Source organism: Arvicanthis niloticus, chromosome 13, assembly GCF_011762505.2.
Source record: "Arvicanthis niloticus isolate mArvNil1 chromosome 13, mArvNil1.pat.X, whole genome shotgun sequence".
NCBI classification, from domain to species: Eukaryota; Metazoa; Chordata; class Mammalia; order Rodentia; family Muridae; genus Arvicanthis; species Arvicanthis niloticus.
In genome coordinates this window covers 73,950,758-73,975,958 of record NC_047670.1, presented here as the reverse complement: position 1 = coordinate 73,975,958, position 25,201 = coordinate 73,950,758, and the positions used below count along the sequence as shown (strand labels likewise).

Sequence of the window (25,201 nt, the reverse complement as noted above, 5' to 3'; positions counted from 1 at the left end):
TAAATAAATAAATATTAATTTAAAATGGGGCTAGGAAGATAACTGAGTTGGTAAAGTGCTTCCCATGAAAGCACAAAGGCCTAATTGAGGTCCCCAGTGCCTCTGTGTCACAGGCTGGCCTAGAGCTCATGCCAGTCCCTCTGCCTCTGCATGCACTAGACCAGCTTCTCTTTGGTTTATTAATACAAGGCCTCACTACGTAGTCTAAGCTGGTCCAGAACTCACTGTGCAGCCCAGACTAAACTACAACTCAAAATCCAGTACTTGAGAGGCTGAGGCAGGAGGACTGCAGTGAGGTCAAAGCAAGCCTGAGCTTTCTTTTCTTTTTTGCCTCTTCTCTTATGATGGTGGTCTGCTTTTGGTTTGGTTTGGTTTGGTTTGGTTTGGTTTGGTTTGGTTTGGTTTGGTTTGGTTTACTGAGTCAGACTCTTGTTAGGTAACTCTGGCTGGCCATTAACCTGCTTTGTGGGTCAAACTGGCCTCAAACTTGAATTGCTGCCTAGGTATCCTACATGCTGGGACTGCTGCTGTATCACAACAGCTAGCTTTCCTCCTTGTCATGCACCTAGCTTAGAGAAAAGGACTATACAGGGTAGATCTTGTAGCAACGTTGGGTATTGAAGGCCAACCTTGATTATGTGTTTTTCTTAGATGCCTTGGTTCTGGGATACCCGACAGTGCTGGTACAACTATCCATATCAGGTAGGATCTGAGCCATTTCAAGACCTTGTATTTGTATAAGGTAAGGTGGGTGACAGTGCATGTCAGTCCAGGACAGGTAGTGCAAGCACCATTCCCTGACACCATGAGTCAGTCCTTTGAGTCACAGATTCAAGGTATCTATATCCAGCCAGGATATAGATATAGCAGAAACATCAGTGAGCTTTTTGGTCAGGTCCCATTTCTCTATGGCCCACTGTACTGGGAGGAAAAGCAGTTTTCTGGTGTTAATAGGTCCTTGTTGACTCAGACTCAGTCATTTTACATTGGGAGCTATTAGAATCCTCATGGGTCATCTTGATTCTACTAGGTATTTTAAAAGTATCAGAGAAGTGAAAAGTTGTAGCAAAAAGGAAGGCCTAAGGCCATTTTGTCCCAAATTCCAGTCACAGTGATCAGGTTGTAGTATGGGATGTGTTAGCCTTACCTCATCTCTAAAAGATGAGAGTGGAGAGGAGTTTTCAGAGGTGCAAAGGGAAAAGGTTGATGCCTCATACTGATCCAGTCTTGGTGTCTTGGGAAACAGTGAGAAGAAAGGGTTGGAGACTGCTGCGCCTGACTAGCCGGAGTGCTAACTGCTCTTTCTCTTCCAGCCACTCTCAAGAGAGCTTTATTACTATTACCTCACACAGCTGGCGTTCTACTGGTCTCTTATGTTTTCTCAGTTTATAGATGTTAAAAGAAAGGTAAGGACATCAACCCCTCAGCTGCTTCCTAACAGCTTTGCCACTACCATCATGATACACTCTCTCCCTCATGTGACAGAAAGTAGGTATGACATCGCTGTCATTGGCTTTCCATAACTAATGACGGAGCATGTTTAAGGTGGTCAGGGCAGCAGCAAAGCAGTAGATAGGCATGGTCTGTCCTTCTTTGCTCTAGTGTTCTTTTATACCAAAGCTCAGGGAATCAGATAGAACTTGGGATACCGAGGCCTGATTTGGGGAAAGCCTTGATTTTAGAAAAATCAAGATTCAGAAGAGTGAGTTGACTTTCCACAGTGACAGTTTGATATGACTTGCATTTTATAAAACTATATCCGACAAACAATTTAAAGATGAAAACTTTGTTTTGGCTCATAGTTTCAGAGAGTTTCCTTCTGCCGTGCAAGAAGGGTGTGGCAGTAGCTCAGTTCATGCAATAGGTGTAGTGGAAGCCAACTCCATCACTGCACCAGGAAGCAGAGCCATCAGTCTGGTGTAGCCTTTGGATGGCAGCCCCCTACTGCCGACTGAACCCTGCCATTCCTTACAGTTCCACAGCCTCCCAAGATAGTGCTACCAGCAGGGCAAAGGCATCCAGAACATTAGCCTGTAGACATTTCTCTTTTACACCAAAGCATCTAATAACTATTGAAGAATTCCTTGGGGTTAACTTGGCCTGCGAACCCAAGAAAGAAAGAAACACAGTAAGATGAATTCTTGCTGGGAGGAGGCATACACCTTTAATCCCAGCACTCAGGAGGTAGAGACAGGTGGATCTCTGAGTTCAAGGCTACCTACAGAGTGAGTTTCAGGACAGCCAGAGCTATACGGAGAAACCCTGCCTTGAAAAACAAAATAACAACCAAACAGATGGATTGCTCAGCTAATAAGCAGTTCTCTGGCAGTTTTAAGGTTAATTTAGTTATCTGTATGTGTGTGTGTGTCCATGCATTGAGTCCAGGGAAGAAGAGGAGCTATAGTTAACAAACAGTTGAGAGCCACTTGCAGAGGTACTGGGAACCACAGTCTCTTCAGCACTGAGGCACAGGTTAAGACCCTCAGGAGAGCAGCACGCTGGATGGTTTGCACAGCCTGTTCTTTGCTACTGTCTCTCCCTAGGACTTCCTGGTGATGTTTATACATCATTTGGTCGCCATTGTGCTCACCACGTTCTCCTACATCAACAACATGGTGCGAGTGGGAGCTCTCATCTTCTGTCTGCATGACTCCTCAGACCCCTTGCTGGAAGTAAGGGCCCATCCTGATGTTATGTTCATGACTCCTTTCTCCCTTTCTTGACATGTGAGAACTGACTTTCTCCCCAACTCATTTTCTGTCTTTTGTCTAGGCTGCCAAGCTGGCCAATTATGCCAGATATGAGCGGCTCTGTAACACCCTCTTTGTGATCTTTGGCGCAGCTTTTATGGTCACTCGTCTAGGGATCTTCCCATTGTGGTGAGTCTCAAGGCTGTGAATGTGGTAGGTATCTCATGATATCTTCTGCCGGTCGGTCGGTCAGTCGGACACTGAAACCCCAGTGCCCTGCCTTTGCCTGTAGCACCACTGAGCCTCTGAGGTTCTGCAGGACCTCGGCTGCGCTGCCATGTGCAGGGTCTCCAGTGAGTCTTCCCTCCAGTCTCGAATCCCTCCTTTGCCCTCTTGCATCTCTCACAGAGATTTCGGCTTTTCCTGTTTTGATCTTGCTCTGTGCCCTCTTCCTCATCCTGACCAGCACAGACATGTACATGCATGTCCCTTCTACACTCATGGCCTAGACTACAAGTCAGTGCTGTTGGAAATTTTGCTTAATCTCAGCAAATCAATCACCCAGTGTCCTCTGTACCTCAGAATCGAAATTATTCCTAGGATACAGGACTGCTCCTGTCCGGACTTTGTGAAATGATTAATAGTAAGACACCCTGTCGCTTCCAAAGATTCCATCTCTTCCTCTTGTCTCAGAAGGTAAAAAACACCCTAGGCTCCTTTCTCTTTTATTCCCTCTGAAAGAATTGTCCCTGTTACTACAACAAATAGAAAGTATGCAGAAGGAAGACAGAAGATCTATGTCCTGGGAATCAGTTTCTTTTGTGTCTGCCTTACTTGACTCTACAATTTGACTCGTCTCCTTCTTCTAGGATTCTGAACACAACCTTCTTTGAGAGCTGGGAGATTCTTGGGCCCTATCCTTCCTGGTGGCTCTTCAATGGCATTCTCCTGATCCTACAGATGCTGCATGTCATCTGGTCCTACCTAATTGTACGAATTGCTTTTAAAGCCTTGATCAAGGGAAAGGTAAGGATGAAGCATCCTTCTTTCTTTGGACCATGCAGGAACATGGATATTACTCTGCAGACTTCTATCTAGCCTGGGAGCCTCAGCTAAACAAGTAGGCTATGGATGCAGCTCAGGCACCATGATGCTACAGGACACCCTGAGTTTGGTACCAGTACCAGCATGGTGGCATATGTGTGCCTGTAATCCCTGTGCTAGGGAGATGAAGCAGGAAAATCAGAAGTTCAGGTCATCCATTGTATATAACAAGTTTGAGGCCATCCTGGAATACTTGACAAAAGAGGGGGTGGGGTGGCTGTTGATGTGGAGCTGAGGGCACAGACTGGGAATCCTGGGGGGCGGGGCTGTCTGGGAATGTGTGGTAGTCCTCAAGTTAAGCTAAGGCAGCTTTGCTGTGATACACAGGTTGGTTTCTAAACATCTGCCTCACTCACTGAAGCAAGAGTCTTCAGTGAACAAGCAAGAGTGTTCAGTGTATTTTAGTGCAAAAGTCATAAAGATACCCTCTCTTTTAAGACAGTGTTGGAAGCTGAGCCCAGGGTCTCATGCATTCTGTCTAGCTAATTCTAGCCCTGAGAGGGGCCATTTAATGATAGAACATAATTGAAATTTGCAAGTTCTAAAGCAGTCACACTGAGTGAAGGCAGAAAGCTGTCAGTTGTGCAGAATCCTAAATGGGCTGGGTTCTGTAAGAGATGTTAGTTCTAGACTGCACAATGGATATAGCCTGGGTATTTATTATCTCTCTTGTCATTGTTCTTGATGGCTGTAATTGGTTGCAGAACTTGTGTAGTGTGCCTGTGCATCTTGTAGCTACTGGACGGACATCTCTCTTCTTCCCTGCGTTTCTCTCCTGACTAGGTGACCTACCCAGGAGGGATTAGACCCAGACTCTGTACCTTCTGTTCTTTTTTCACCTCCTTCCTCTTTTCTATGCCTGGTGGCAGCTGGACAGTTTCATCCTTTGCATGTAAGTGCATCTGTGCTTCTAGTGTTGAGAGAAGCACCTATCTGAATGGTTGTTCTTCTTCCAGCTGTACTTCCTGGTCCTGTCTGTCTTAGAATGTGTTCGCTCACCTAACCTGTGTGACTGTTGTTGACTGGAGCTAAGGTTACCAGATTCCTTCCCCAAATTAAGTCTAGTCTGTAACGTGGTTTGCCTTTGAGCCTCTCCTTACCTCACTCTGGAGATATTATGCCCTCTGCAAATTCCCTAGACATTTCTCCGAGTTGAGAGTTCATAGCTACAGTCAACAGCAGTCACAGAACATCCGAAGCAAATGCCCTTCCTTTGTAACAGCAGCTTGAGCCGTGCTCCTTCCCTCCTAATGCTCTTTAAAGGTCATGTGACTGTTATTGTATGTTGTGGGGGTCATCATCCTAATACACATGTCACTGGGTTTTATTTATTTTTATGGCCCAACATAGATAATTTGAAACATTCTATATGCAGGGTGACTCATTGGGAAATGCCACCCTCATCCTAACCTCATTTGAAAATACAAAACAAAAGCTGGTATCACAGCAGCTTTTCTGGGATAGAATGGCATAGATGAAAGAAAACAGGATTCAGGCAAAATCTATTCATGCTTGTGGCCAGTGGTATGGGCACCATCTAAATCAGCTGTCACCTGAACCTAGAAACAGTGTACAAGAGTGGGCTTTCCAAGATTCACCTGCCTTGTGATTCTATGAGAAGTGGCATGTTTACTGCGTTTGGTCCTGTCCCACTCAGGTGTCTAAGGATGATCGAAGTGATGTGGAGAGCAGCTCAGAGGAAGATGAGGAGACCACCCACACAAACAACCTCTCTGGCAGCAGCTCCAGCAATGGTGCCAACTGCATGAATGGCCACATGGGAAGCAGCCACTTGGCTGAAGAGCACGGGACTTGTAAGGCCACTGGGGACTTGTAAGGCCACTGGCAACCTACACTTTGAGGCCTCCCCACATCTACACTCCTGTGACTAGAGGGACTGCAAGGCACTGAGAAGAATCAAAGAAGCAAATATTTTTGTGTCTTAAAGAAACTCTGCCATTTGTATTTAATGTCTCCTGGTCCTTTCAGTAACATTATTGGCTCTGTTTGTATTTTTGTGTGTGTTTGTACATGTGAATTGTGCATATATGGATGAGTTTCGTTGACTAGGTTGGGGCGCAATTCTGGATTACTAGTCATTGTCTGGTCACTTCTGTACCCACCTCAAGTCCAGCATTGGCTGTATCTTGAATTAAGCTGTCTCTAGACCATCTGTGTCCTTGTTCTATGGCTCTTGAAACTCTAAGTTCCTGGTCCATCTAAATAAGTGGTGCCACCAGACTCAGCTCCAGGACTTGGGAACCGTTCTTTTGGAGAAGGAAGTAATATCTCACCTGATGGAACACTTTGGATAGACACCCAGGATCACAGTAGCCCCTGGCTACATGTCCTCCTTTCTACCACCTGATAGTGTCAGGGACAACTACTGATACCCTGCTGCTCATTCAATGGTACACAAGGGGGGAGTGGAGGGGAGGAGAGGATGAGCTGAGATTTGGAGAACAGCAGCCACTGGTTGTGCTGTTAATGATTTTATACTATTGTTTCTTCTTCTGTGATTAAAGTGTCTCAACCCTCTACTGTCTCTTTAGTAACTATCCCTGCTACAGCTCTGGCTGCCTGAGCCTCCTCAGGTTGGGTTTACAGGCATGCATCATAACGAAGAAGCTCACCATGGGCTAGAGAGATGCTCAGCAGTTAAGAGCACAGGCTGCTCTTGCAGAGAACCCAGATGTGGTCTCTAGCACCGACACAGGGCAGCTCAAAATTGCCCAGAACTCCACTTTGGGGCATCTGTCTGATACCCTCCTCTGGCTCCACAGTCACCTGCATGGATGTATATATAGTTACATATGCTCAGGCATACACATAAACCCTTTTTAAAAAAAATTTTTTTTTTTTTCTGAGACAGGGTTTCTCTGTGTAGCCCTGGCTGTCCTGGAACTCACTCTGTAGACTAGGCTGGCCTCGAACTCAGAAATCCGCCTGCCTCTGCCTCCCAAGTGCTGGGATCAAAGGCGTGCACCACCACCGCCCGGCTAAAAATTATTTCTAATTCAAAAGGCTCCTAGGCCTCCAAATTTTTCTTTTATGCATGCTAAGAGGAATCCGACAGAATAGCTATATCCTTGGGCTGTATGTTTTAAAGTAGACATATTTAATTGGTGTGCTGGCTAGTTTATGTCAGCTTGACACAAGTTATAGTCATTCTGGAAGAGGAAACCTCAGCTGAGAAAATTTCCCAACTAGACTGGCCAGTGGGCAAGCCTATAGAGCATTCTCTTAATTGATGATTGATGGGGGGCAGAGGGACAGCCCGTTGTGGGGATGGGGTCAGTCTGTGGGCTGTTGGTCCTGGATTTTATGAGAAAGGAGCCTGAGCAAGCCAAGAGGAGCACCCCTCCATGGTCTCTGCATCAGCTCTATCATCCAGGTTCCTGCCCTGTTTTGAGTTCCTGCCCAGACTTCCTTCTGTGATGGACAATGCTGTGGAAGTGTAAGCCAAATAAATCCTTTCCTCCCCAAGTTGCCTTAGTTCATGGTGTTTTGTCCCAGTAATGGTGACCCTAAGACATAGTCACAGCAGCACTGCTCAGCAAACACAGTCATGGACCAGAGCAACAGTTTGCTGAGAAGCCAAGGTTCATCCGGGTGCCTGTTCTCATCATTTATCATAGAGCCTACCACTTCACGTTTGAACAGGTCATAAATGAGTCTGCCGGGTGGTGGTGGCACACGCCTTTAATCCCAGCACTTGGGAGGCAGACGCAGGCAGATTTCTGAGTTCGAGGCCAGCCTGGTCTACAGAGTGAGTTCCAGGACAGCCAAGGCTACACAGAGAAACCCTGTCTCAGAAAAAAAAAAAAAAAAAATTATTATTCTGGGCTGAGAAGATGCCTCAGTGGGTAAAAGTGCCTGCTGCCAAGCCTTGTGAGTTTAATTTGTGGGACCCACATGGTAGGAGAGAACCAACTCCTGCAACATGGCTTCAGACATGTTTCCCACAAACAGATGCATATTCTGAGAGACTCACTGAGGTAGCATCTCAATTTCCTGAGATGCTGGTTTGTTTTTTTTTTAAAAGAGTGTATGGAGAAATGAAGTAATACAGTCATTTTTTTCAGAGCTAATCAGGAAGGCTAAGACAGTCTTTAGTTCCTCAACTGGCCATGTTGTTGACTATCACTGTGAAATACAAGCAACAGTGCATTTCAAAGTCAAGGATACACAGGTCTTACCTTTAGGAATTTGGATAATTAAAGTCTGGGTTGACTGGCATGGAAGATGTAATCTCATGATATAACCAAGTAGTCCAACAATGTAGAAGAAAACAGTAGTTGAGGTGTAGTTCCTACTCCATGAGACAACAGGCTCAGGATGAAACTGACCTGGTGCTTTCACTGCTTAGAAAGGGCTTCCTCTCATCCTTAAATGAACTGTGGACTCAGGAAAGGCAGATGTGGCCCACGCCTTTGATCCCAGCACTCAGATGGCAGAGGCAGGCAGACCTCTGAACCCAGGGCAGTCCATCTAGGGGTTCATAGTAAGACGTCTAGAGCTGATGCATACCATTTGTATGTTTTAACTTTTTGAGGTGGGTGTGTATATGAAGAGAGCAGGGGCTGAACTGGGTGTGTGCCTTTGAAGGGCACACTTTGTCTCTGTCCCTTCCATCCTTGCTTCCTGACTACTGTGATAAGAGAATCATTCTGTACTCCATGTTCCCTTCTAGGACAGCTCTAAACAGCAGAGCCAAGTGCAATGGGCTCACACAGGAGCCTGTTAGAACTGCCTTTGCTCCCTGGCCCCACCCGTTTTCTCTTTATTGGACTGTCTTTTAAAGCCGTTTGCTTATTATTGTGTGTACAAGTGAATGTACTTGCATAGAAATCAGAAGACAACTTCCAGGACTCAGCTCCCTCCTTCCACCACAGGCTTGAGAACCAGAACGCAAGTCATCAGGCATGCCCAGTGACAGCTTATTCCTGCTGAACCGCCTCAGCTGTCTGCAAGTTATCTGTTTTACTCAGTGAAGGATGCCTTATATATTCTGGGTCCAGGTATTTATCATTACTGTGTGTATGTGAGCACACATATGCATGATATGCAGACATCAAAGGACAGCTCTGTGAAGTCCATTCCTGCCTTCCACGTTTACACAGGTCCTGAGGACTGAGCTCAGGTCACCAGGCTTCAGCATCTGGCAACTTTACCCTCGGAGCCATTTGGAGTTTGGTGGTGGTGAAGACCAGACAGATAATCTGAGATCAGTTTTCTTTTTTGTATGGATGTGTTTTGCCTGCATGTATGTTTGTGTACTGAGTACGTGACAGAATATGGTGTCAGATTCCCTGGAACTGGAGTTACAGACAGTAAGCCTCCATGTGGGTGCTGGGAACCAAACCCAGGTTCCCTTAGAAGACCAGCCAGTGCTCTTAGCCACGTGTCGCTGCCTGCAAACACACCAGAAGACAGCAACATATCCTACTACAGATGGTTGTGAGCCACCATGTGGTTGCTGGGAATTGAACTCAGGACCTCTGGAAGAGCAGTCAGTGCTCTTAACCACTGAGCCATCTCTCTTCAGCCCCTCACCTACACTTTAAATCTTGACAAAAGTAATATAGAAATTAAGGATGTTTTTGGTGCTGACCCAGGAAAAAAAATATTTTTAAATATTTCATCTGCTGGGTCTTTTTCACAAATACTTTCAGAGATACTTTTTTTTTTTTTTTTTTTTTTGACATAGGGCCTCTGTGTAGCACTGGAACTCTGTCCTATGTGGAAAATCCACCTGCCTCTGCCTCCTGAGTGCCGGGATTAAAAGCATGCACCACTACCTGTGGCAATCAGAGGACAACTCCTGAGAGCCAGCTCTCTCCTTCCACCATGTGAGTCCCAGGAATCGAGCCATCTTGCTGACACTTGACATACATTTACAAGTTAGACACTGAACTCTTCTCCACATTTATGTCATGTAAGTGGTCTTTTCTACATTTTCATAACCTCTTTCACAGAGACAAAAACATGGACATACTTGAATCTTTGTATGTTAAAAAAAAAAAAAAATACTGAAAAGCCTAGATCTTTTATTCTTTGAGTGGCCAGCTGGTGTTTGAACCATGAATTCTATTTCCTGCTTCTTCTAATAGACATCCTTACTTTATTTGTTATTATTATTATTTTTTTTTTTTTTTTTTGCTTTTGGGACAGGGTTATACTATGAAGGCAGGCTGGTCTGGAACTCTCAGAGATCCCCTTATCTCTGCCTCCTTCAGTGCTGGAACTAAAGACAGGTGCCATCAGACCTGGCAAGTGTCACTATTTAGACATGTACAAGCTGCACCTTGGTCCAAGACATCCTAATATACTTGCATTCTAACTGGTTTTACCTGCTTCTCTCTGATGGGTTGGGCACTGCAATGTATAGACCCATAAACCAAACAGACACCAAATAAAAGGAAACCTTTAAAAAAGAAAAAGTTGAGGGCTGCAGGAGCCGCTGGTTACCATGCAGACGTGGCCAAGTCCCAGAACCACACATACACAACCAGTCCCACAAATGGCACAGAAATGGCATCAAGAAACCCTGGTTACAAGGATACAAATCTCTTAAGGGGGGGGAGGGGAGCTGACCCCAAGTTCCTGAGGAACATGCACTTTGCCACGAAGCACAAGAAAGGCCTGAAGAAGATGCAGGCCAACAATACACAGGCAGTGAGTGCACTCGCAGAAGCCATCAAGGCCCTTGTGAAGCCTCAGGCCATCAAGTCCAAGATGCCAAAGGACCCCAGCTGCAAACTCAGTCATCTGGCTTTCATAGCTCACCCCAAGCTTAGGAAGCAGATTCGAAGCTACATGGCCAAGGGTCATAGGCTCTGCCAACCAAAGCCCAAGGTTCAAACCAAGGCAGAGGCCGCAGCTCCAGCTAAGGCCCAGGCTTCAGCTCCAGCTGGGACTCCCAAAGGTGCCCAGGCCCCTGTGAAGGCCCCATAGAAAAGGGTCCTGCCAACATGAAGACAGACGGACTGCCGTGACACACCTAACCACACACTATTCCCAGATGACCAGTGTCCTATGCTGTTTTTACAAATAAACTCCAGGCAAGATCTGTTTTTAAAAAGGAGGAGGAAGAAGAGGGAGAGGAGGAGAAGGAGAAAGAAAAGGAGAAGAAAAAGAGGAGGAGGAAGAGGAGGCTGGGCTGGAGAGATGGCTTTACCAGAGGTTCTGAGCTCAATTCGCAGCAAGTGTGTGGTGCTCTCACCGCCGTCTACAATGAGGTCTGATGCCCTACAGGTATACATGCAGTCAGAGCACTCAGAGCACTCACATTAAATAAGTAAATCTTTAAAAAAAAAAAAATGCTGTCCTTTTTTTATTTATACTTTTTGTTTTTAGGGACACGGTTTCTGTGCATCAGATGTAAGCTCTCAGCTTCTTCTCCTGGGCCACGGCTGCCAGCCTGCTGCCATGCTCTCCTCCATGGTGGTCATGGAGTCCTCTGAGACTATATGCCCCAAATAAACTCTTCTGTGAGGTGACTTGGTCATGGTGTCTTCACAGTAGTAAAGATACTAAGATACTACCAGGCATGATGGCGCAGGCCTTTAATCCTAACACTTGGGAGGCAGAGGCAAGAGGATCTTAACTCAAGCCAGCCTTGTCTTTTTGTAGAGTCCCAGGACAACTAGGGCTACATAAAGAGACCCCCATCTCGAACAAACAAAACAGGAGAGAGAAAGACACCAGGCTTTTAGAAAATTCAAGACCTCACCTCTAGGATCCATATACTCTCTGGGTACATAGAACCACTAAAACACAAACAAAATAAAATATTTAATCTCTGTAATAAACCTCACCCTCACATTCCCATTTTACTTGATGGCCTCCATAAACTGTCAGAAGCCAGCGGTACCACAGGAACCAGGGCACTTTGGCCCCACAGGTTTGAAAGGCATCGTGGCCTAGTTCTTGCCATGGGTGACATGCGCAGGGAGGTCTTTTCCATTTCATGCCTCTCGCCTCGCTGCTCTACAGGGCTCCTGAGGTCTTCTGCTCTTCTGCGGCCTGGCGCCTGGCACTGCGTAGCTGGAGATAACGGTAGGCTCGCACACTGCAGAGGTAACCCCCGTACACAGTGAGGAGCATCATGGAGGCAGAGAAGGTCTTATAGCCAATATCGGCCAGCTGCTTGGCAGACGGCATGTCTTCTCCTACAAAGACAGACTGGAGTTTGGTCAGCAGGACAGGCCTCGCCTCCCTGGAAAGCCACTCCTCATTTTCATCTTCACCTCATGGATTGCATCCTATGCTGGTGACCCCAGTGTGGCTGCCTTTACAAGGGTTAGGCATGGCAGTTCAGAGCTCTGACTCAAAACGTCTACACCTGAGGTGCAGAAGACTGGAAACAGGTGCATATGATGCCATCAGAGCTAACACAGGCTCCTCTTATTTGTGCTGTAGAAGTGACCAGCCCACCCAGACTGTCCTGTGAATTAAACCTGGGTCCTCTGGAAGAACAGAGCCATCTCTCCAGCCTCAAAACTATATTTTAATCAGACTGCTTATTATGGTAGTCACATTCTACCCTCATGTTAGGACCTGAAGATAGACTTTGGGGGGGAGGGGGAGGACCCAGGGGGTCCTCCCTGCAGAGTGCCAGAGTCCTTCCCCCTGGTGAAAGGCTAGTTTCGTCTTGTTCACTGATAAAGAAGATCTGAGTATGATTTAAAGTGGGATGTAACTCAGTGTAGCAGGCACAAAGCCCTCTGTTCAATCTCTAGAACTGCATTAAACAGGGCATGTGGTATATGCTGGAATCCCAGCACTCAGGTTGTGGAGACAGAAGGATCCTAAATTTAAAATCATCCTTAGCTATTTAATGAATCCCAAACCAGTATGGCTACATGAGACCCTGTCAAAAAAAAAAAGGGGGGGGGGATTAAAACAGAAGCAAATCCAGGATAGCCTCAAAAAACAAACAAACAACAAAAACAACAAAACCCTGATATTAGAAGCCCAGGAACAAGGAATAATTTTGGAAATAAAAGAAACTCTTGAGATTGGCAGAAGGTTTCCATCTGATGGGCCATCCTTTACAGAAGCTGTTCGGAAATGTACAAATGGACTGCATGTTTGAGGAAAAAAAAGAAAAACATGGGAATAATCATGATAAATGCCATGGGGTGCAGTTTGCAAGGGTTTATGTGACTCTTCGATTTTCTGCCCTCTAAATGCTGAGAGAAACTCAAGGCCCATGTTTCTGGAAGATTCAGAGCCCCTCATGATAGACTGCTCGCTCAGTTCTGGGATCGATCTGAAACATTGCCCAATGAACCAAACGCGCAAAAAATTAAAAATCGCAACCCTAAAACCACCGGAGCTTAGCTTGTGTCTTTAGCCCCCTTAGGAGATACTTGGTGTCCACAGAAAAGAACTTCTGACTAACGGAGCCTATAAAGGTAAGCCATGAACCCCACCCATATCCTGTTAGATCAGAAGTGGTGAAGAGGACCGCAGAGAAGCGGTTCTGAGCGACGTGAGGAGCTGGCAGAAGGCTGTGGGGTTGGGGCGAGCAGATTTAGAAGGAAGGACAGCCAGGCCGCAGTCACACCAGGAAGGCGGTAAGGCCATGACGGCCGGGGATCCCGAGCGCTCTCAAGGGCACAGGCCGAGGACACAGGGTGCGCGGAGCAGGAGAGTGGAGGGGAGTGCGGTGCGGGGGACGGTGGGAGGAGGAGGGACGCGGAGCAGGGGTCGCGGAGCGGAGGGCGGGGGAAGGGGCAGGGGAGCGGAGGGGCGCGGGGCGCCGAGCAGGGGAGCGCCGGGAGGCAGGGGAGCCTGGCCGTCCGGCCCGCGCCCTACCTGGAGGCCGCAGCTCGGCCGCGACAGAGTAGAGCGGTTCCTGCTCAGTCTGCCACTCGCAGAGTCGCGCGGCCGCAGTAGGGAGAGTCTGACACCAACGCGGAGCGCCTCAGCCACCGCTGCACAGCCCAGCTCCGGACCCCACTGCGAAAACTCGCCCACTAAAGCGAGAGCCAGCCTTGGACTTCCGGTTTCCACCTCCCTCTTACGCACGCTCAGTCTGGTTTTCCTCTCGAAAAGACCTATTGAATTCTGGGGGTTGTGGTTCTGCTCCATCAAGACCGCTCCTTGGAAAACCGGAAAATTTTTAGCTCAGAGTCAGCCAATCCGCAGTCTAGGATCAGTGACGTGAACTGTAGCTAGGTAGATCCTCGGAATCCTGCAGCGATGGGCCGCGCGCCTCCTAGCGTTTGGAGCAGCCCTTTACAGGGTGATCCGGAGGTGGCCGACCTCAGGTAGGGACCGGACCAGCACTAGCGAGGCCACAGAACGGGTATGGGGTGGCGGGTGGGGAAGGAGTGACTCGCTAATGTTTCTGCCTTGTGCGCGACCTCCCCGTTGGTAGGCGACATGACAGAACCTCTAAGAAGCACTGGGAAGACTGGCTGACAGCTTGGGTGGAGGAGGGGATACGAGGCGCAAGAGGGAACCAGGAGGGTGGCGGGAGAGGGGGGAAAGGAGGGAGCAGAGTGGACACCAATGCTGATTGATGAGTGTGGTTGCTAGTAAATAGGGATGATCTTTTTTTTCCCACTTCTTGACTTCCGTTGAGTAAAACATGCATGCAGTGATACATGACCCCACACACTGCCACATAAACTCCCCCAACTCTTCCAGCTTCTGGAAAAACCACACTTTATTGGGTAGACAGGTGGCCTGACAGAAGGCCTCAGATTCACAGTTGACTGGCTGAGCAAACATAGGTTAAGGTGTTGGAATCTGTCTGCATCCCGCCCCAGCCTCCTGAGAAACAGCTCTGGAGTGAGTCACGCGTGGGAGGGTTCCTGCCCAGTCAGGATCGATGACAAGGCTCCCCCTCTTCACCTTAGCAGACAGCTTTGACCTTCATTGGTAAGACCGAGTTCTTAAAGGCTAGGAGCAGAGAGGGACCTGGCACCTTAGTGTGTTAGTTTAATATCAAGCTGGCCAGAGCCAGGGTGTGCCAGTTGCTGCCACACACGAAATGGAGACCCCTGGTGGAGAGAGAAACCTCTCAGCTCCCAGAGACTATTTATAGCTAGGGCTCCAGGCTGCTGATCTGTGACATTCTCCTGCTGCCACCCAACCTTGGAACAGGGCCAGTGCAAAGCATACTCCCATCCCCCTCTGCTCTTCCCTCACCCTAGGGCAGGTTGTTTTCCTTGTCCTTCCCTCAGTTCCCCAGCTCCTGATGAGTATGGTTAGGACCTCGGTCCAAGGACAGCTGGCCTTGGGCTATCAAGACCCACCAACCATTGTGAAAAGCTACTGAACTTTAGAGCTTCCCCTAGGCTCCAAGCCTACAGATGCTGGGTAGCACTCCCGGCTGTGTGAGAACCGCTGAAAGACGCACTGCTGGCTTGGACAAGAGGAAAGGGTAGAGTCAAGAATATGGGCTGAATTGGCGGGTGGTGGTGGCGCACGCCTTTAATCCCAGCACTTGGGGGGCAGAGGCAGGTGGATTTCTGAGTTCGAGGCCAGCCTGGTCTACAGAGTGAGTTCCAGGACAGCCAGGGCTACACAGAGAAACCCTGTCTCGAAAAACCAAAAAAAAAAAAAAAAAGAAAAAAAAATATGGGCTGAAGGAGCTGAGGAAGATGAGCTATGAATCCTACATTGTTAGACACGAAGTTGGTGGTGACTCTGGAGGCAGTGGCCTTGTGGGTGAGGACCCTGAGAAGAAAGGTATGGGGTCAGGATGCCTTTTTTAAAAAAGTGTCAGCAGTCCAGTCGGAGGGGCTGGCTGACACTTCTCCCAGCAAGAGCTCCTGACGGGGGAGGTGGACCAATAGGAAGGTCAGGGGAGCCTGAGCCATCTGAGCCTGCTCTGAAAAAAGTGTAGCTCGGTCAGCAGATTAAGTTCCTGCTCCCCAAAGAGGGTGCTGGCAGCTGGGTGCAGGCGAGGGAGGGAAAGCTTGGAAAGGTCACGCAGGGTGGGGAGGTCCTGGCAAAGCCCTAGGAACCAGGAAGTCTCTGGGAAGAATGGAGCGCCCCGGGGGCCAGAGATGCCAGTGTGGAGGATTCTTGTGCCAGAGTAGCCTGGGGGGAAGGGGAAGCAGAGGCTTCCGTGGATGCAGATGTTGCTAGGAGAAGTTAAAAGGGAGGTTTTGAGAGCTTTGTATTCTGTTAGCAAACAGTGAGATCATTGACGTTGGGCGGGGCCTGCCAGAGGTCAGAGGTCAGCCAAAGGGTCCGTGTCGGCTCAGGCATCCAGACCCTTCCCTTGGCAGCCTCTGCCTCATCTTTCCTGTGGCTAAAGTACTTCTTCAGCCATTTAATGGGACTTGGGACAGTTTCCCAGTGTGTGTGAGGCAGCAACCAGCAGCCCTTGACTTCAAGCCTTCCCTTCCCCCAACCCCACCCCTAGAGCAGGCAGCCCGAGGCTTGGTTCTACACTTCCCAGAGGACAGCGAGGAAGCGAAGAAGAGAAGCGTGGAGGGGTTGCTGGTTCAGCAGCAGTTCCGCACCTCCAGGTGTATAGCCGAGCCCCACAGCCTCCTGTCCTCAGGGTTCCTCAGTGAGGACTCTGCCGGATGGGGAGTCCTTGAGACCGTCCTGATGACGGGTGTCTCCGTTGGGGCAAAGGAGCCGCCTGTCCTGGGCCCTGGCTCCATTCACATGTGTTCTGGGTGGTTCTGCAGGCAGCGGATGAATTCGCCCACTGGCTGACCCTCATAGCACACTTTGTACACCGCAGTGAACAAGGGGAACCTAGACAGAGAAAGAGCCTCCGCTTAACTCCCTACCCTCAGTCCACCCTCAACACCCATACCCACCCGGGTCCAGACTCAAGGCTAACTCACCACTCCCTAGCCTCCCGCCTTGGGAGTTCAGCCAGATGCCAGCTCTCAGCTGCTACCCCCACCAGGAATTTGTCTGAGTCACAGGCTTTAAATCTTTTTTTTTTGCTTTTTGATAAGTAACCCATTTAATTCTCTGGACCTCAGTGTCACCAGTTGTAAAATGGGTCCAGTATTGATAAAGCAGCAAAGGTGTAGTTTATGTTTTATATGCTGGTGTACTAAGCCAGCTATTTCTTGTCATCCTGCTTGGCTATTCTCTGTACCAAAGCCATGAGCTGCTCTTTTGAACCTGTGCTACGTGGAAAGGAGCACCCTGAAGCAGGGCCCATCCTCCTCAGCACCCAGGACACGGGGCGGGGACAGAAATGGTGGTTTTAGGGGAATGAACCAAAAGGCAGGGCAGTCAGGTGGGCTTTCCTGTCCTGGGACTCCAACTTCCTAGGGTGGGGGGGCGAGCAGGAAAGAGCTGAGAAAGGGGAGGCCATGTAGAAGGGGCCAAGCAGCTAGTGGAAAGATCACCAGACAGAGGGTGAACTGGCTGCAGATACTCAGCAGCCCAGAGGCTCCATAGCTCCCTCCCTCCATCCCACAGGTTGTGTGGCAGCGGCGTTCAAGAAGACGGGGAAGGGGGCGGCAACCAACCTGTGACTCCTCCCCCACGGGCTCTGGCGAATACTCACTTGTCCACAAGGCCCTTGTGTTGGAGAATGCTGTGCAGCTCCCGGGCTGTCTGGGGCCCCTGTAGCTTCTGCCCATTCAGCATCTCTTTCTCCAGCTGCTCAATGGACTGTGAAGAGGATGCCATGAGAAGGGAAATGGGAGAGGGCACGGTCTGAGATCGTGTCTGAGATCTGAAGACCAGGTGGGAGGTGGGATCTTGAGGAGGCGGAGGAGAAATGGCCCCTGTTCCAAACAATCTCTCCCTTCCGATGGTTGAACCCAGAGCATCAAAGCAGACTCTGCATAGGCAAGTGCTCTACCACCGAGCCCCATTCTAGTCCCTGTCCGTTCTGAGACAGGGTCTGGCTGCCCGGCCACCTCCCCCCAAATCACCCCTCTCTCACCTTGACATATCTCTGCCTACCTTTCCGGTGCGAGCGAAAGCCTCTGCCACCTTGCGGTTCCGACCCCCGTAGCAGGTCGTGATGAGGTCAGCGACCCCGCAGCTCTCCAGGAAGGTGGCCGAGGACACAGAGCCACTGCAGAAGAGTTTGGCGAAGGCTATCATCTCCATGAGCCCCAGCCGGATCACCGCTGCCTTGGTGTTGTCACCAAAGCCAAGCCCGTCACAGAAGCCAGCCCCAACGGCCACTATATTCTTTGAGGAGTAGAGACACGGGTGAGAAAGTTGCCTCTCCAGAGGCTCTGCTTGGAGCCTTCTGCACCTTCCTGTGCTGCTCGTATCAGCCTTGACACACCCATCAATGAACTATGATGTGGCCGCCTCTTAAACCAAGTCCTCTGCTTCCTGCTTTCCCATGCAGTGCGTGCCTTCCCACACCCACTTGAGTGTGTCACATGGGTGCAGGTATCTGTGTGTGTGCGTGTGTGTGCATGTACATGACCGTGCATGTGTGTGTGTATGTGTACGCACATGTGGACGCATGCGGTGTGTGCATACAGTGTGTATATGCGTGTGAGTGTGTGTGTGTCTGTGCATGTGTGCATGTACGTGTGTGTGTGTGTGTAGATATATCTGTGTGCCTATATGTGTGGAAGTGACTGACATGGTTTTCCTCAATTACTCTCCACTGTTAATAATAATAATAATAATAATTATTATTATTATTATTATTATTATTATTATTATTATAGTTATAATTAATAATAATAATTTGCCAGACAGGGTCTCACCATGTAACTTTAGCTGGCCTAGAAATCTCTGTGTAGACCAGGCTGGTCTCAAACTCACAGAGAACCACCTGCCTCTGCCTCCTGAGTGATGAGACTAAAGCCATGCCTCGCCATGCCCAGAAAGCCTTGGTTTTGAGACAGCATCTCTCGGTGAACCTGGAGCTCACTGGTCACACTGGTCGAGCTTGACTGTCTGTGCAGCAGGAACCTCGTGCCTCTGCTTCCTCACTGTTGCAGTTACCAGTGTGCCACTGAACCTAGCTTTTCAACATGGGTTCTAAGGAGTCAACTCAAGTCCTTGGGCTTGTGTGATGACAAGCACTGTACCAACAGAATCATCTCCCCAGCCTTGCTGACCCGCCTACCTCTGCCTTCTAAGTGCTGGGATTAAAGGAGGGCACCACCACCACCACCCGGCACCTTTCCTTAATTTCTATCTCATATTTATCCTTGACATTCCCTGTGTGAGTTCCCCCAACCCACCCCCCACCCCCGCCACCTCCATAGTATCTCACTATGTAGTCCTGACTGGCTACAAACTTACAGAGATCTGCCTGCCCCTCCCCAGTGCTGGGATTAAAGGCACATGCCACCATAGTTCTGGCCATCAATTCTTTATACCCTGAACACCTTGTATCCCATTAGCCCAGACATCTCTTCACATTGGACCCTCACATGGACTCAGCTGTGTACATCACCAAGGAGATCCAAGGGGACTGGAAGAAGGGCCCACTGCTGGATGGCTAAGAATCAGTAAGCCTGGATGCTCTGCTGTGTGGGGGGCGATGGAGAAGCTGCCCAAGTGCAAGGGTTGGTTCCAGCAACCTGAGCCCCTGCTGGCGGGCTTCTCACCCCACAGCTGTCTCTGTGTTCTCTCACCTTCAAGGCCCCACAGATCTCCACTGTGTCCACCTCTTGTACCACAGTGATACGAAAGTTGGGTGTCTGCATCAGCTCCTTCAGGAGCTGTCCCTGGGCTGGGTCCTTGCAGCCTAAAGTAGAGAAGGGGTAAAGCTTTGAGGGACAACCTCTTATTTTGATCCTTAAGATGGTCTGTTGGGCTCTTGCTGGCCCAGAACTCCTGGGCTTCAGCCTCCTGAGAAGCTGGGATGACAACTGCATGGCACAAGTAACAACTCAACTGTCCCTCGCACACCGGCCAAAGCAAGTCTCAGAGCCCTATCCCCAGATGTCCCGGAAGTCCCAGCCTCTCCTCAGGGCCCTAGTCCCGGAAGTCCCAGCCTCTCCTCCCCTCTGCCATGGAGGGAGAGATAGCTTGAGGGCTTGAGTGGCAGCTAGGGGCCTCACCAATGGTCGTCTCACAGAACTTCTCATCAGCCACTTCGCTGGCAATGTTGGCTCCCATCAGCACGCTCATGGGAATGCTGAGGCGTTCCCCAATCACTTCAGAGATGAGCTTCAGCCCGTTGGGGCCCTCGTCTATCCCCTGGGCAGAGGGTGGGGCTCAGGGAAGCTGTCCTTCAGGACCATCCATGCCCCTCTCCATAGGTCCTGCCACAATCCCACCCAGCCCAGACTTGCTGTGAGGACAGCAGATAGCGGTGACCAACCCATCTCAGCAAACCCCTCCCACACACTCTTATCCAACCTACCTCTTAGAAGCATCGGACTCCTTACAGCCCTAACGAACCTTCTAGACACCCCAACACACTCCCTTCCTAAGACATCTGCCTCCAAAGCTATCTTTTCTTCATTAAGTAACCCAGCAGCTGACTTACTTTCTCTCCCTCTTTCTTTCTGCCTCCCCACCCCCCGCCTTTCTGGTGCTAGGGATTGAACTCAGAACCTCATGCGTGCTAGGCAAATTCTCTATCACTAAGCCACACGTCCAGCTCCAACTGCTTTCTTTACTCTCTCCAAAGCCAATCCCTCCCATCTCTGGGGTTCCCGGGCCTTTTCTGTATATTCTTTCCTGTGCTCTTCCATCTACCCCCAAACTCCACAACAGTTAGCTGCATCCCACCCCCAGACACGCCAAGGTGTTCCTGGTACCTTAATAAGAGATATGCCAATAGTATTGGCCTTCAAGTGGCCCTTGAGCTGGTCACAGATCTTGCCAATGAACTGATGGGGTACCACAAAAACCAGGATGTCAGCACCTGTTGCAGCCTGGACCACATCTGGGACAGCCACCTGTGGGGAGAGCAGAAGCTCATGTACCTGGTCCTAGTCCCATGGGTGACGCCTTTCAGAATATACTTCTTGTGTTCCCTGTGCCCAGCTCTCCTGAGTCACTGAGGCTTCCTAGAACCTTCACACAACCACACTCTTAGCCCTTGGCTATGGGTCAGTGAAGACAGCCAAAGGCAGCTTAGGCTTGGCAGGAGGAAGAGGCCAACTAAGATTTCATCACTGCGTTTTAGGGGCCCTAACTTGGCAGTGGGAGCTGCAGTCTCCCTGTGGATTTCCTATCCCCCCTTCTAGGTGAAGAGAGCACCATATGGATTTGACCAAAGACCAAAAGTCCAACGATCAGCCTTCAAATCTGCTAATAACCAGTGAATGAGTAACAAGATTAGAGTCCAGGGCAGGCATGGGAAGTTGGACCCCGAGTCCAGGAGCCTGAGAACCAGCCTTTGGTTGCCACGGAGACCAACCCCCTTTTCCCACCTTAGCACCTCTAAAGGGTAGTACATTCAGATTCCAAAAAGAGTCCAAAGGAGTAATTTAGGGGCTACATGGGGGTCCTCCAGGGCCCACCTACTGCTCCACCAGGCCAGGCAGCACCTAAAGTGGCCTTCTCCTCGAAGTCACTTTTGACTGTTGACTCCAGCATACCCCTTCCTTGCCTCTTTCTCTCTTCTCACACAGTTGGAGCTCACCACATTGGGGGGCAGCTTGTGCCCCGGCAGGTATTTAACATTCTCGTGCTGCGTGTTGATGATCTCAGTGAGCTTTCTGCCCCCAATGTCTTCCTCAAAAACCCACATGGTCACCCGCGGGTCAAAGTGTGCCAGCTGGCCTGCATTGCTACCCACGATCTTGGCAATGGCTGAGCCCCTGGCGGGAGAGGAAACACAGGAAAGTAGAGTAGGGTGAGAGGGAGGAGCGGGTAGCCCCTCAAGAAGCTTGTTGGTTTTTTTTTTTTTTTACCTCCCACCTCTCATGTCACTCCACCCTCCCCACCCCCACTCTGGTCGCCTATGATAAATGTGCCTCCCACAACTGGCAATAGAAGGTTCAGTCTACCCAGTCTTTGCTGCTGGGGAGGCTGGGCTAGCCTTCTTAACACTACTTAGGCAGCTTCGCAGGCAGGGAAGGCAACGGCTCTCTGCTCACCTTCCTATGGCGAACAGGTGCAGCTGCTGCCCAGGCAGGCACGGCCGGCAGGGAGGCTGGGCACAGTCTGTCCTGTGCACCGTAAGCACTGGCAGCAGGAGTCCAGCCGGCTCCTGAGGGCATTTCCTACCCTCTGCCTGCTTCCTGCTCACCCAGCCTCCCTCGAGGAGCCCCTCAGCCCTCGGAGAAACCTTCCCTCCCCCCTTGCCCTTCACAGAACCGCTTACCAGTTGCCGGAGCCGACAATGCAGACTTTCTTGCCTGCCATGGTGCTGCTTCTTGCTTCTCTGTCCCAGCGGGTGTGGGCTCCCGAGTATTTAACTCCACCACACGTGGGTGCAGCCAAGCTCCGCCCCTGAGGTGGCCCAGAGGCTGGCACCCAGGGACAGGGAGTCTGGCCGGGAGAAAGGGGAGTAAAGGGTACAGACAGGTGGGGAACGGGACTGAGGCTGAGGCCGGGCCAGCTTTTCCTCTCGGGTTCACAGCTGACAGGTGCTGGCCAGTTTCTTCCCTCGATTGGCCCCAGCTTAGTTCCCCACCTACGTCTTGGGTCTAGTCAAGAAACAGTCCCCACTATGCCTTTAGTCTCCAGTGCTGAAATAAGCTGCAATTAACAGGACTGGGCATGGTGGTGCATGTCTTTAATCCCAGCACTGGGGAAGCGGAGGCAAGAGGGTCTTGATGAGTTCGAGACCAGAGTGAGACTCTGTCTAAAAAAAAAAAAAAAAAAAAAAAAGCACTTGCATCAGTGAGGAGCGTGGGGATATTTTCAAAAGCAGACGCCTCATCACTTTTGCTAGAACGTGCCTCCCCCAGGTCTCAGCTGTTCCAGTTCTGTTCTCTAGCATTCGTTCCTGTGATGGTAGCTCCACCAGGGACTCTGGGTGAGAGGCTCAAGGGATGTGAATGCCTTTTAGGGATAATACCACATACAAGGTAAGGGGCTGCTTTGGTGTATCCCCAACCAAGGATAAAATATCCAGGGAGAAACTGGACATAGTGGCGCACGCCTTTAATCCCAGCACTCAGGAAGCAGAGGTAAGTGGATCTGTGAGTTCAAGGCCAGCCTGGCCTACAGAGTGAGTTCCCGGGAAGGACAGTGGGGGTTACACAGAGAAACCCTGTCTTGGAAAACCAAAAAGAACAAGGTCATCTTGGTTACTCACAGGTCAGGGACTCAGTGAGCCCCTTCACCTCAGATAATCCCCATTTGAAGGTCTCTAAAAGGAAGGAAGGGAGGTCAAAGGTAAAGGCCACTGATGCCACGTGGCCCACAGTCCTTCCAGGCTTCAGGAAGGGCAGAAGGTGGTGGCCAGCACATGGTCCTGGAAAAGCTTGATCTTCCTTCAATTTCTTCTCTCAGGCTCTGCCTATCCTACAGGGACTCTTAAGTTAAATAGCTAGTTTATAGGTGCTACACAGGGGAAGAGAAACCCGTTACAGCAGCAGCTTCTAAGCTCAAGGGTAGCCATGTCTCCGGAGCTTTGTGGTCTCTGATGCTGATATGTTACTTTGGGGGAGGGGGAGAATGGCAGGCCCATATCCAGCAGTTTGGGCTCCAAGTCTGTTTGACTAAGAGGAGGAGCTTCGGTTTCCAAGCCACTCTGGAAAGCCCAGCGCAGGCTCCTCACTCTCCAGTGCACCTTGACCCACAGGGCAGACGCCAGCCACTGTACGCTCATGTGCAGACCTCCTGGCTTGGCACACCACTAATGGAGTGTTGTCATCCCCCAGGCTACCACTGGCCAGTAACAGCAATCAGCAGTAGGTTAGAGGGAAGTGCTGCCAGTGGGAAGAAAAAGTGGGTGGGAGGTCAAGACTGGAAGCATGTTTTTTTTTTTCCCCCAGATCGGGGATTACACAGAGGCAGCCTACCATGGTCGCAGGGCCAGGCAGTCTTTATGATGGGGACAAACACGAAATCAATCAGTAGTTGAAGTTGTCTTTTTCTTCTATCAGACTCTGGCTAATGCAGAGCTAGTCTCCCACAGACCAATCCTTTATCACACTGGCACTATGATGAGGGTTCTAGTGCCAGGCTGCCAGCTGGGAGCACTGATTACAAGGGTGGAGAAGAAAGGATGTTCCTGTCCCTGGCACATATGATAGGAACTCTAAAGAATGGGCATTTATGCCTGAAATGGATGCCTTGTTTTTGCCTAAATACTCCCATCTCTTTTTGCCCCTACATCCTATTAGGTTGTGTAGAGAGACAAAGCACGTGGCCATCCACACAGGAATAAAGGGAATGCTCGTTACAGGAAGTTGTCTGTACCACCAAAGCTTCTCCAAGAGCAAGCTGTACAGTATCTGCTTGGAACTGATGATTCATCAGCCCCTCATTACATGTGCAATTAGCCCGGGTAAAAACAGATGCCAGCTCAGTGCCTCAATCCCCTCTTGCTTTCTTTATTCCCGGTTATTACACCTCTTTTTTACCCTCGAAACTCAGAGAAACCTATGTTCTAGATTGGCAGCAGACAGACAACACTGCTTAGCAGACACCCAGCTAGCTACCCAACGGGTAAGATTTTATTTTTTGTGAAATAGGGTCTGTGTAATCCTGGCTAGCCTAGAACTCAGAGACCCTCCTGCCTCTGCCTCCCTAGCACTGAGATTAAAGGCGTGTGTCGATGCACTGCATGAATGGGTAAGATTTTTAGTTGTGACTGCAGGATGTGGCAGTTCATCCAATGTTCCACACTTTCCTGGACAGGGGTGCAGTAGGAAGTTGTGAGCCCCCGGTGGAAGCAGGTGGAACCGCAGGCATGTCATGCTTTTTCCAAGGGGAATCACGTCTGAGCAGCCAGCTAAGGCAGCCCTATCTACTCAACACAGGACTAAAGCAGCCATTCCACACTGAGTTTAAGAACGACTTCTTACACTGGCGCTGTAATGGTGCACATGACGAGTTTAAGGTCAGCCTTTGGTTACATACAGAGACCCTCACCACAGGAATGCAACACAAAGAAACCCCTGGTATCTTGGGGCCGTATGTAGAACCCAAAAAGCATGAGATCAGAACATCTGGTGGGTTTGTATGGAAAACAGATACCTGATGTCACTGGGGCCTTGGCAACAGCTGGATACACATGCACTTTAGGGAAAGCAGAGCTTAGTTTCATCAACCTCAAGGGGCCCCAGACGCCAAGGACAGCTTGTTCCAGCCAGCAAGTGACCTGGAGATTTCAAGGACAAGGGAGACACCAGAAGTGCCACTGCCTTGTCTGATCCTGATGGTGGTGGAAGCAACTATCCCAAGAGCATTGCTGAGGTCACAAGACTCTGATAAGACCCAGAGTCCCCAGGAAAAAGATTCATTTCCCCAGACCATGGCACAACTGGGAAACATCAGTGTTCAAGAAACACTTGTCAAGTAAGAGGGCACTGGGCAGGGAAGATGGCACTACAGTAGTGACTCCCCAG

At 49.7% G+C, this 25,201-nt stretch overlaps 3 protein-coding genes and 1 long non-coding RNA gene across 23 annotated transcripts in view; 2 read left to right on the top strand and 2 right to left on the bottom strand.

The window, feature by feature from the left end:
• Cers5 (ceramide synthase 5) overlaps positions 1 to 6,332 on the top strand; it is a 39,186-nt gene extending 32,854 nt beyond the window's left edge. The window contains 9 exon segments of the mRNA XM_034516980.2: positions 652 to 702; positions 1,314 to 1,406; positions 2,544 to 2,672; positions 2,773 to 2,879; positions 3,560 to 3,716; positions 4,578 to 4,598; positions 4,600 to 4,686; positions 5,452 to 5,619; positions 5,621 to 6,332. Of these exon segments, the coding sequence (XP_034372871.1) occupies positions 652 to 702; positions 1,314 to 1,406; positions 2,544 to 2,672; positions 2,773 to 2,879; positions 3,560 to 3,716; positions 4,578 to 4,598; positions 4,600 to 4,686; positions 5,452 to 5,619; positions 5,621 to 5,686 (879 nt within the window). The 3' untranslated portion in view covers positions 5,687 to 6,332.
• The window catches only part of Cox14 (cytochrome c oxidase assembly factor COX14), a 46,121-nt gene extending 32,107 nt beyond the window's left edge, over positions 1 to 14,014 (bottom strand). For 7 of the 20 annotated variants that reach the window (XR_013103471.1, XR_013103472.1, XR_013103473.1 and 4 more), the window contains exon 1: positions 13,620 to 14,014. Coding sequence is in view for 4 of the 20 variants with exons in the window: in XM_076912077.1 (XP_076768192.1) it covers positions 13,620 to 13,895 (276 nt within the window). In the remaining 16 variants the exon portion in view is untranslated. Of the gene's footprint in view, positions 1 to 11,576; positions 11,982 to 13,619 lie in introns of those variants that run through there. The other 13 variants (XR_013103481.1, XR_013103483.1, XM_076912077.1 and 10 more) reach the window with 5 other exon arrangements.
• LOC143434163 (uncharacterized) lies at positions 13,992 to 17,916 on the top strand. The gene is made up of 2 exons (XR_013103487.1): positions 13,992 to 14,074; positions 17,214 to 17,916. It is a non-coding gene; the product is annotated as an uncharacterized LOC143434163 (long non-coding RNA).
• Positions 14,458 to 22,159, bottom strand: Gpd1 (glycerol-3-phosphate dehydrogenase 1). Its single transcript, XM_034517256.2, has 8 exons — positions 22,003 to 22,159; positions 21,319 to 21,496; positions 20,489 to 20,629; positions 19,784 to 19,922; positions 19,355 to 19,467; positions 17,706 to 17,939; positions 17,302 to 17,408; positions 14,458 to 16,529 (listed from the first exon to the last, which is right to left on the bottom strand). Exons 1-8 carry the CDS (start codon positions 22,041 to 22,043, stop codon positions 16,433 to 16,435), a joined length of 1,050 nt encoding a protein of 349 aa, XP_034373147.1. The 5' UTR covers positions 22,044 to 22,159; the 3' UTR covers positions 14,458 to 16,432.
• Between the last annotated feature and the right edge of the window lie 3,042 nt (positions 22,160 to 25,201).